Source organism: Echinops telfairi, unplaced genomic scaffold, assembly GCF_000313985.2.
Source record: "Echinops telfairi isolate 266 unplaced genomic scaffold, ASM31398v2 ScPeMD7_7421;HRSCAF=8459, whole genome shotgun sequence".
NCBI classification, from domain to species: domain Eukaryota; kingdom Metazoa; phylum Chordata; class Mammalia; order Afrosoricida; family Tenrecidae; genus Echinops; species Echinops telfairi.
In genome coordinates, this window is record NW_022111321.1 from 3,557,769 (window position 1) to 3,570,235 (window position 12,467).

General features: G+C 40.0%; 1 protein-coding gene across 1 annotated transcript in view; it reads left to right on the plus strand.

The window, feature by feature from the left end:
- LOC101638486 (ferroxidase HEPHL1) overlaps window positions 1–12,467 on the plus strand; it is an 88,560-nt gene that overhangs the window by 24,222 nt on the left and 51,871 nt on the right. The window contains exon 2 of the mRNA XM_013006243.1: window positions 941–1,205. Within this exon, the coding sequence (XP_012861697.1) occupies window positions 941–1,205 (265 nt within the window). The remainder of the gene's footprint in view (window positions 1–940; window positions 1,206–12,467) is intronic.

The following is a 12,467-nucleotide window of genomic DNA, read 5'->3' on the forward strand; positions in this document are numbered from 1 at the left end:
CTGGGGTTCTACCCATCTCTATCCAGCCAGTAAGCTTAATATCGCTTCTGATATTTGAGTTCTGTTCCACATGTTCCTCCAACTCTACCAGGACCTCCCAATGTGATACTTTTCAGAGTGGTTGGTAGTGGTCGCCGGGCACCACCTAGTTCTTCTCTTCTCAGGGTTGTAGAGCCTGATGCTTGTGCAGCTCATTAGTCCACCAGACTAATTGTTTCCACGTGTCTTTAGATTTCCATCACTCTTCTTTCCTCTAGATGGGGAGAGGACAGCCCCGTAGATGGTTGCTCATGAGCTTGTGCGATCCTAATTGCTACCATGAGTATTTTTTAAAAACTCTTCAATAGCACTATCTCCCTTCTTTGGACTATATTACTGAGTTGACACATAATTGCATATTAATTTGTATAGTTACTTTTTGCATTTTTAGATCCCAAGCTAGCTTATATTTCTCTTCTACCTAGTAAAGTGCTGGTAATGAAGTCAATCCATAATAAATGTTCATTAAGTAAAAAAGTGAAATGCAAGGTATATTGAATGCAAAGGGACAACTGGGGAGTGTGACTTAAACTTCTTTTTCTTTTTAAAAATTTTATTATGATTATTATTTATGCCTTTAGGCTCATCATCTAACTCTGTGAGGCTGTTTCCAAACTAGTAATTTGCTGATTACTATTTCAGAGTCACCCTGGATCTTGTTAAAATGTAGATTCTGACTCAGTGTCTCTGGTGGAATGGCACATTCTCAGCAGGGGTTGGAAGGAGCATGGACCAGTTCAAAGCCTGGTGAATTGAAGGTTATCCTATGAACCCTGTAGGACTTAAGTGTAAGAGTGAAGAGCTGCTGAGGTCCATCAATGTACTTCATGGACTATGACCCTAGATTATTCAAATTTCCCTTTGAATGCTGACCATAAAATATTTTCCTTCTTGTTTTTAGACTTGCGACCTTATATCTCGAAAGAGGGCCCAACAGGATAGGCAGTATTTACAAAAAGGCCATTTACAGACATTACACAGATGGGACCTATTCCACGGAGATCCCCAAACCCTCCTGGCTTGGGTTCCTGGGCCCAATATTGAGGGCTGAAGTGGATGATGTGATTGTCATTCACTTGAAGAACTTCGCTTCCCGGCCCTACTCCTTGCATCCTCATGGTGTTTTCTACAACAAGGATTCAGAAGGTAACTATGAGACCCGCATCGCATCGTGACAGTCTTGTCTCTGTTTCCTAAGTAGCGGAATGTTAGTGACAGTAAAAGTGATTCCTTTAACTGAACAATAACATCAGTGAAGAATGTTTTTCCCAGAAAAATTAACTATACAAGACCCACAGGGCAGCATTTCCCCCAAACGGAGCCCAGAGGCAGAGGGGGCAGAAAGAGAGGGGAAAACAGAGGGCACAGGGAAGGAGTGGGAAGAAGGCTGTTTCATTGAGGGATTACAACTAAGGTCACAAAACACATTTGTGAAAACTGTTGGATGGAAAACTTACTTCTTTCTGTAAGCTTTCACCAAAGCCACAGTAAAATCTTTATAACAGAAATAAGTAAGCAGCCCGTTACTGCAGACTTGATGCTGACTCCTAGCAATCCCAGCTGTGAGAGATTCAAATTAAACAACAACGAAAAGCAAAATATATACACCTAAAATTATTAATCATTGTTGGAAGAATTTAAAGAGATTACAATTCCATGTTCATGGATTGAAAGATACAATATAGCCAAGTAGGTAGCCCTTCAAGATATGACAAAATAATAATTTATAAATTATCAAGGGTTCATGAGGGAGGGGGGAGTGGGGAGGGAGGGGAAAAATGAGGACCTGATGCTGGGGGCTTAAGTGGAGAGCAAATGTTTTGAGAATGATGAGGGCAATGAATGTACAAATGTGCTTTACACAATTGATGTATGTATGGATTGTGATAAGAGTCATATGAGCCCCTAATAAAAGGATTAAAAAACAAAAACAAAACAAAAAAAAGGTAGCCCTTATATTTATGATCACTGATTTTTTAAAATAATATTGCCACATCAATACAATGGGGAAAGGATAATTTTTCAGCAACTTTATATCTACCTGAAGAAGAAATTAATTTAGAGCCTTACCTCACATTATGTATAAAAATTCATTCAGAAAGATCACAGATATTAACCTATTAAAACTATATAAGCCTTCTGGGAAAAAATAGGAAAAATCAAAATTATCTTGGGTTAGGAAAGAAGTTTGGGTATATAATATCAAAAGCAGAGAAAAGAAAAATTTAATAAATTGGACTACATCAAAATTAAACACTGTTTCACTTCAGAAGTATTGTTAAAAAAAAGACAAACCACTGACTGGAAGAACATATTTATATATCATATTTCTGATAAAGGATAGTTATCTATTATGCAAAATAAAAAGACAATCCAATTTTTAAATGGACAAAAATATGTGAGTCGGTATTTCAACAAAGAAAATACATGAATATTTTAATAAGGTTATTAAAAGATGCTCAACACCAGTCGTCATCGGAGCAATGCAAACTCAAATCACACAAGCTGTCACAGCACACCCATGAGGATGATTGCTCTTTGGTTTTGAGGGGACTTCAGGGGACGTTTTTGTTTGAAGACAAATATTATCTCAGGGCAATGGTATCAGGATAGGTCCTACCGCCATGGCTCCGTGGAGTTCCCAAGCATTCAAAGTTCTGTTCTACATTGCCCCACTTTTGATCAGGATTCTTCCATGAAATTTTTGATCAAAATGTTCAGCAATAGTAACTAGGGTTTTTTTCCTAAGAGGTCTGCTAACAAAAGTTCTTTCAATATTTGTCTATTTGGAATGTTTGTTATTTTGCCTTCATTTTTTATCATTTTTATCATTTTATTGGGAGCTCTTATGGATATCATAACATTCTATAGTTCAATCACATCCATCAGTATTGTACAATTGTTACCACAATCCGTTTCAAGACATGTTCTTTTTGAACTCTTTGATATCAGCTCCCCTTTATCCACTCCCTCCCCTACCCTCTCCCCCAGGAGCCCCCTTTAAAAAATCATTTTATTGGGGGCTCATACAGCTCTTATTACAATCCATCCATCCTCCATTGTGTCAAGCACATTTGTACATATGTTGCCATCATCATTTTCAAAACATTTTCTTTCTACTTGAGCGCTTGGTATCAGCTCCTCATTTTTTCCCTTTCTTCCTCTACCCTCCCTCCTTCCTGAACCATTGATAATTTATTTATTTTTTTTTTTATGTCTTCCACTGGTCGATGTCTCCATCTACTTTTCTGTTGTCCATCTCCCTGGGAGGGGGTTATATGTCGATCATTGTGATCAGTTCTCCCTTTCTGCCCCCACCTTTCCCTTACCTTTCTGGTATCTCTACTCTCATTGTTGGTCCAGGAACCTTTATTATTTTCTATGTTGCCTTCATTTTTGAAGGGTGACTTTTGTGTAGCATTGTTGGTTGACTTTCGTTTTCTTCGCAGCACCTTGAGTATGTCATCTCATTGTGCCCCGGTTTCCCATGTTTAAAATGAAAAGTCCACTGTTTATCCTGTTGATTCACTCTTGTCTTCTCTTTCTGCCTTCAATAGTTACTCTTTCAATCGTTGTGGCGGGGCACTCTTTGTGTCTCTTTGTATTTGTAATTGTCTTACTATGGTTCATTAAGTTTTCTCTAATGTATTGATAGAATCTTGTACAAAAATTGGAAAGTTGTTGGCCATTCTTTCTTCAAACAATTTTGTCTCTTCTCCTTTGGTAGACCATTATTGCATATTTAGCACACTTGATATTGTCTCGTAGGTCTTTGAGACCTGGTTCACTGTTCTTCAATCATTTCCTCCAACTCTTTTTCCTTCAGATAAGATCGTTTCTATTAATCTACTTTCAAAGTTAGTGATTCTTCTGATCTTGAAGTTCCAGTTGAATTCCTCCAGTGAATGTTTTATTTCATTTATTATACTTTTCAATGCAAAAACTTTCCATTAAAAAAATAATTTCTATTTCTTTCTTGAGATTCTAGATTGGTTGAGTTGTTTTGTCCTATGTACCTTTATTTCTTTCAACACAGGCATATCAGCTGCTTGAATATATTTTTAATAGTTGCTTTGAAGTCTTTGTTTGATAGATCCAACATCTGTGGGCACTTGGAATGTCAACTGATCCTCCCCAACACCCCCAGTGATGTATGTTCTTTTATCTATTTTGGATTTTTAAATATTAACATATGTAGACCTTCCTTTAAATAGTTGTGCAGAATGTATCAGTTCAGTATTGGTAGCTACTTAGGTTGGGTAGTTACTAGCAATTGTACAATGGGCATTTCAGTCCCTGAATGCCAACAAGTGATTTAAAGTATATCCCTAGAGTAAATTTTTAAAAATGAAATGGCTGGTTATATTCAAATAAAGTGTTTTGGATAAGAATTGCCAAGTTGGTCTCTAAAAAATTGCACATTGTAAGGTATGCACATTTTAGAATAATAACCATTTGAGACCAAAAGGGCAGTACTTACCCAATGACCAAGTCCAGCAAGGGGTGGGGGGGAGGAGAAATGGAAACAAGAACCACAGGGAGGAGTGGGTGTGTGATGTTCCCTTGTGGGGATTGCAATTAATGGCATGAGACAAATGTGTATGACTTCTTGAATGGAAAACTCCTGTACTCTGTAATGTTTCAGCCAGCACAAGAACAAGTTTTGGAACAGCACCTTTGTACTCTTCTATTATTTATTTACAACAGCCTATAGTCGACAGCCTATTTCTCCCATAACCCCACCAACCTTCAGGATTCTCAAACTTTACAATTTCCTTATTTTGATAGGTGACAAGGTTGTAATACTTTTTTAAAGCCCCACATGCTAGCACACATACAAGCAAATGAATGTTTTTTTATAGTCTGGTATTGTTAATACTACCAGTACTCAAAATCTTTTTAAAACTCCTTCTTCTAATCATAAACACACAGAGAGATGATTAAAGACTTAAGCAAGTACTATAAATAAATAAATAATGACCAGTTTTCATTGGATGTTTACTGTATGCTAGGTAGGTATTATATTTATCATCACCTTATATATGATTGACAGAAGAGAAGGAAATTGCCTAACCCACATGTGGTAGTCACCTAATCTGGTGTCAATTTAAGGATTAAGAGTGAAGGGGTGGAGTCTAGTCTGTCAATCGGATCATAGCCAATGAGGCTTCTGTGTGGGCATGGCCTTCTTCTGAGAATTCTAGGAAATCCGGTATTCTTTTAAGAGGCAGGAGACACTATCTCTCTCAGTTCCCTCCCTTGGAGACTCTCTACTGACAATGCCACACTCTGGGACACGTAGCATCTAACAAGCCACATGGATGCAGCCACACTGAGCTACACTGATACAGCCAGAGCCCTGGGAGCTGGATGAGCCATGTGGAGACCTGCCAGCACTGAGATGCTTACAACACCACTGGGCCCAAAGACTTTCTACCCACTGGCCTGTGATCATCCTTCATTCCACACCATTGCATGTGTTTCATGATTCTGAAGAGGATTTTATGGATTGGTATCGGACATATGGGCTAGTATCAGACTTATGGACTTGTACTGTACTGGGTTGGGATGCTTTCTCGATGTTCAATTCCTCTTGTATATAAAATTCTTTCTAACACACCACATAACTAATAAGTGATGGAGATAATACTTAATTCTAAGCAGTGTAATTCTAGTGCCTATGAGCCTACCACTGGCTCTACTCCCCTCCTCACTGTGTGAATACACAGTAGAAAACTGATGCATATAGGGTTGCTTGAGCCAGATATGCTGGGCTTTGCAATCTACATCTAACCTTTTATCCTAAGAGGTATGAGAAGCCATAGAAGGAATCGGACTTGATATTTGAAAGGTCACAATTGGTATGGCTTAGCAGAATGGATTACAAAGATAAGAAATGTGGGTCAAGCCAGTTAAAAGTCCCTGCAGAAGGTGTAGCTGAGAGAGGTTGGCAGCATGGATGAGGCTTGTAATTGATGGCCAAAACCAAATCCAAACCAACTGCCCCTGAGTCCACTCATGGTGACTCAATAGGATTGAGTAGAACTGCTCCCTAGGCTTTCAGAGTCTGTACATCTTTATGGAGCAGAGAGCTTTGTTTTTCTCCTACTAAGAGACTGGTGGGTTTGAACTGCCGACCTTGTGGTTAGCAGCCCACTGGATAGCCCACTATACCAACAAGGCCCCTTTGAAAATGGTGAAGGTGGATATAAATGGGTGAATTTGAGAAGAAGCAAAGATAGGCTCTTACGGTATTTTGGAAAGGGGGAGTGGGTGAGGAAGAGGAAGGTGATAGAATGCTCCCTTTGTCTCTGGTTTATGTCGTTAAATACTAGTGGTGCCTTTCACAGAGAGGGGGCAGTAGCTGAGGACCAGGTTTAGGAGAGGAGAGTGAGCACTCATTGGGAGATGTTGTATTTGAGATCTCTTTGAGATAGATATTCATGTGGCGATACCAAGGAACAGTTGGGTGTCACTGTAAAGTTCAAAGGTGAGTGTATTAGTCAGGGTTGACTAGAGAAACAAATTCATAGACACTCATATGTGTATAAGAGAGAGCTTTATATACAAGAGCAATTGAATATTGAGAAAACATCTCAGCCCAGTTGAGATCAAGTCTATAAGTCCGATATTAGCCCATATGTCAGATACCAATCTATAAAGTCCTCTTCAGACTCACAAAACACATGCAATAATGCTGAATGCAAGATCACAGGCCAGTGGGTGAAAAGTCTTGTGGGTCCAGTGGCAGAGTAAGCATCTCAGCGCTGGTAGGGATCTCAACATGGCTCATCCATCTCCCAGGGCTCTGGCTGTATCAGTGTAGCTCCTTTAGGTTCATCATCAGTAATGTCTCAAAGGGAGTGAGCATGTGTCCCTCCTCCAGTGAGGTACTTATCTCCTTAGCACCTCCAAATGAAGTCATTGTGTTAGACAGGGTTCTCTAGAGAAACAAAACCAGAATGCTAATAATTTTATATCTACTTATACAGATAGATAGATATATAACATAAGAAATAAACAGTTAACTAAATTATAAAGCAATACAAATGGCTCAGTGCAACTCACTCCCTTAAGACAGTTGTGAGATACTGGCAGCCCTTCAAGTCTTGAGGGCTGCCAGGTAGTCCTCTGTAGAGCAATTCAGGCTATCCGGGCTCAGGCAGCAAACAGCAAGGCAGGTCACCAATAGTGAGCCAGATGCAGGGTCCAACAATCCCCAGCTCAAGAGATGTAAATTCCAATGGTGTGGCAAAGCAAATCTTGAAGGAACCTCAAATTACAGTGACACAGTCCACAGGTTAGGTGTCCCACAGGTAGTGTAACTTGCAAATTGAGGCACAGAACAAGCAAAGCAGCCGTACACTGGTCCGATGATCAAAGAGCAAGAGCCCAAAAAGGCTAAGCTCACTGAGCCATTTATCTCTCCGCCCTTCAATTAATCCCAAATGTGTTTATCAGCCAGGTTGGCACAATAAACTAACTACCTCAGTCATCAAGCTGCAACCCGATTGACAGGCTAAACTCCACACCTTCATTTTTTAAGTCTCAAATTGACAACAGGTTATGTAACTACCACAGTAAGGTCCAGGATGGAGATTAAATGGGCAGTCACTGGTTTGGGATGCTCAGTGACATTATGGGAATCAGTGTTATCACACAGGGAGGGAGCACTGGGCACAGAAGGAAGGGAGCCAGCCTGGTGCCCTGAGGGATTCTGACATTGAATGGAAGGTAAGGGAGAATGGACTGACAAAGGGATTAAAAAGAGTGACCAAAGAGGACAGTGTGATGTCACAGGGTGGAGACAATTTAAGGAAGAAGGAAGGTGCTGACTGTGTTCGATGCTCCTAGGGACCAGGGTAGTGCAAGACATGGAAGCCCAGGGATGGAAGTTAGCATTTTGTGTTTTGTCTATTTGTATTTTTGTATCCACTTTGCATTTTTTCATCCTCGATAAAGGGACCCTGGTTGGCACATTGGCTAAGTCCTCAGGGGGATAAAACACAACTTAGAGGTTCAATCCTACCCAACCACTCCATGGAAGAAACACCTGGCAGCCAGTGAAGATTCCAGGCAAGAAAACCCTGTGAGGCACTTCCTTCCACTCATTCAGCTTGGGTCACAATGAGTCAGAATCGACTCAGCATCTAAAACAAGTCCTCTTTCTAATTAGAGTAATATATCACCTTAGCCATAAACGAAACTAATTTAACTTCAATTAAAAGATGAATAGGTATGCTCTTCATTGCGACACAAAGAAATTATAAAATTGGGAACGTTTACATCCATTAAGGACCATTTTTGGAAGTATTAAAGACAGAATTCATTGTGTTTCTTGTGATTGTTAAGGTTTATTGTGCCAACCTGGCCAATGAACACATGTGGGATTAATTGAAGGGCAGAGAGATAAATGGCTCGGTGGCCCTCGCCTTTCTGGTGTCTTGTTCTCTGATGGTCGGATCAGTTATGACTGCCTTAGCCAGTTCCCTGCTTCAGCTGGCAAGGCTCACTTCCGGCAAGACATCCTTGAGGAGAAGCGGCATGGACCTACCCAATACAGCCCTGGGTGCTAGAGCAGCCACATGGAGACCCCTGCCAGCGCTGAGATGCTTACACTTTCACTGATTCCATTTACCCGCCGCCCCCCCCAGGTCGGTGTCATTGTGTGTGTTTTGTGAGATTGAGGAGGACTTCGTAGGTAAGTGTTGGACATATGGGCTAATGTTGGCCTTGGACTGGACTGGGTTGGGATGATTAATGTACAATTACCCTTTATATAAAACTCTCTCTTATAAAATATGAGTGTTTATAAATTTTGTTTCTCTGGTCCATCAGAGACAAAGTCATTACTCAATAATTTATATATAATGATGGTCTAGAAAATACTCTCAGAATTTAGTACCAAAATAAAACTTCATCTCTCTTTAAAGAACTAGTAAGTTTCCTTTTATAGGACAAAGAAATCATATAGTCATATATATATTTCCTTTGGCATCTAGGAAATTCTTCAAACTAAATGGATATAGTTATCTTATTAGATTCATCTACTGCTTCCAATATTTATCTTGTTCTCTCGCTTTACCTTTGGAGTATTATGTGGCATATGATCTTAATTTTTAAGTGATTCATTTAACTTTTGGAAATAATTACAAATAGGAAACTTAAGCTAATAAATAAATACATGAAAATAGTTCAAACACTGTTTTCCTAATAACTTTGGGGTAGATACCATAGTGAGTAAGAGGTCAGACACAATCAGACCATGTCCCATATAACCAGTGAAGGTACTATTATACTTGTCAAGAGACCCTTTGAAGAGTAAAGGAGGTAATACATACTGTGTGGACACTTTGCAGGGGCTTGGGTGGTGGGGTTTTATTCTCATATCCCTGTTCAAAAGTCAAATTATGTTTTCAGGGTAGAATTTGTTAGTTAACATGATAACTTTTGTTGTTGTTAGTTATACCTTTTCTTTTCTTTTTTGTAAATCGTTTTATTGGGGGCTCTTACACCTCTTATAACAATCTGTACATCCATTATATCAAGCACATTTGTACATATGTTGCCATCATTTAAAAAATGTTTTCTTTCTACTCGAGTCCTTGAGTTATGCCTTTTCTTGGACTTGCTTTGCCTACATTGCCTTGCTTGAGTTGCCTTCTTAACACACATTTCTTTGCCTGCTTGCTCAATGAATGAATGAACTTGGAATGTGGCCATCTCTCCTCGCCTCAGTCTCCAATATTTTTCTTCCTGCCTCTCTTCAAAGGCATTCACTTTTCTTACCATAATAAGCTGTGGGTAACCTTGAGAAGAATGAGTTTCCAGAAAACGGCATTGTTGCTCATGAAGAACCAGTACATTTTCGCTGAGCAAATCTGCAGTTCAAGACCTTTTTAAAGTGTTGGAAAGCAAAGATGTCACTTTGACCCAAACCATAGTATTTTCAATTGCTTCATACGCCTGTGGAAGTCGGACAAATAGTTATTTGAACAGTGCAAGGCGATCTTTTTGTGGTTTAAACTCAGGGAAGGTGTGCATCAGGGTTGAATCCTTAGACTAGACTTTTTCCATCTGTATGCTTGAAGCCCTTGATGAAGATTAAGAACAGCAGCCTTCAGTATAGATTGCAACTTAAGACAAAGAAAACCAAAATCCTCACAACTAGACCAATAGGCAACATCATAATAAAGTCAAGATTCAAGTTGTCAAGCTGTTCATTTTGCTTGGGTTCACAATCCATGCTCATGGAAGCAGCAGTCAAAAGATCAAACGGTGTATTGGGCTGGGCAAATCTGTTGTACAGGACCTATTTAAAGTATGAAAGCGCAAAGATGTCACCTTGAGGACTAAGGTTTCATTTTATCCAAGCCACGGTATTAGCAATCGCCTCATGTGAAAGTTGGACGATGAGTAAGGAATGCCACCGAAGAATTACTGCATTTCAATGACTGTGTTGGCAATGACCCCTGAAAGTCTTGTTGACTGCCAGAAGAACACACACATCTGTGTGGAAAGAAGCGCAACCCGGATGCTGGTTGGAAGTGAGGATGGTGAAACTTCATCTCACACACTTTGGACCTGCTACCAGGAAAGGCACGTCTCTAGAAAGGGACCTCCTGCTTGCTAACGGAGCAGGCCAGTGAAGAAGAGGAAGACCCTCCAGGAGATGGATTGACACCGTGGCTGTGACAACGGGCTCCAACTAAATCAGGGTGAAGAGGGTGAAAGATGGGGCAATGTTTCACTCTACTGTGCATGGGGCCTCTGTGAGCCAGAATGCACGCCATGGTACCTAACATCGTCAACGTCTTTCAGATCTCAACTCCATCGTGAAGTTTTGGATAATTTAATTTTCACAGATTAGTCTCTTGGTTTTCAAACTATTTTCAACAGTAGGCTTTTCTCAATTGAGAAAATTGAGCATCGTGTTTTATGAAGCAGAGGGAAAGGAAGTTATTCTTCCTATTTGTCCCCACATCCTAACCTCTCTGTCTTAGGCTATGGTTCTCCTCTGGGGCATCTCATATTTGGGGACCAAAAATCACACTCCGCACACCCAGTGGTTTTTTCCTCTTGTTGTCCTATGTGTTCATTATACAGAGTTAAGTTTAAAAATCATAGAAATCTTCATTAAGCAAAAATATAAAAATTATGTGAATTATTGCATCTCAATATAACCTCCATCTAAGTTATACACTTATGAAAGTGTTGTTTCTATCTATCTAATCTTTCCCCAAAGATTTCTGCCCTCTTTGATTTAAACCACATCAAAACAGCAATTTTGGTATCCACGGGGACTCAAACTTCATTCCTTTGAGTTTGGGCAATTAAAAAAGACGTCTGTAGGGTAACGGGGTAGGGTTTTCCGATGACGTTCTCATGGGACAGCCTGTGCTAGCCTTGAAGCATGAGCAGGTTCATTGTCACGGTGAAAGGAAATTCCTTTGCACAGTTTTTCTGGTTTTTGTTTCTCACTAATTCAATTTTTAATTTTCTTAAAATCTCTTCAGAGTAAGCACCTGTGTCTATTTTGTACTCTTAGAGAAAATCTATCAAGACTACCCCTTTGGAGTCCCAAAACTAGACATCATTGTCTTCAGAGCTGACCTCTCTGCCTTGAATTTAACTGGCTCGGCAGATGCCCTCGGAAACCATGGTTTTGAATCTTGCTCTCTGGATTGTATTGATAAGCCCCAGCCCCACCTCTGGGTATAATCCCCCCTCTAAAACCATCTTCCTAAGCTTCTGTCTTGCTTAAAAGACTGATAGAAATATAAACTCTTTGAGTTAGCTGATCTTTGTGCATGAGGTGTTGTTGTTTTTAATAGTCTGTTTTTGAAGACACCCTAACAAGGCCATGATAAATGTATTGCTGAAAGAACTTGCCAGAAGCTGATCATAAAGGCATGTTTACGTTCATTTTGTTTGGAATAAACCTGTGCATGGATGAAGTTGAATCCTAGTAGCAGTACATTTTGGCCCATCCTTGTATAGATCTTGTCTTCCAAGAAAAGCTGTAGGATTGTCTAAGGCAGGGATAGTGTTTTGCACTGCTTTCTTAATCTCACGGGACTCCTCACAGGTGCAGGTGCCAAATCTATAATAAATACCATAGAAGTTGGTTTCCTCTACTGTTTCTTCTCTTCTTGGTGTTGTTAACTGAGTGAATTAAAATCTTGGCTGGCATTGGAGGTCTATCAGGAGATCATGAGTCCTTAATTATGAACAGTTATCAAGTGCCTGGTTCTGTACAACTAACTACTAACCAGAAGGCCACTGGTTTAAAGCAGCTTAGATGCTAGGCCTGGTGATCTCTTTCCAAAAGTTCACAGCCTTGAAAACTGCATGGAACACATGGCCTCACCATGAGTCCGAAGCGACCCCATGGTAACTGGATTTGGTTTGGTGCAGGACGCTTTATA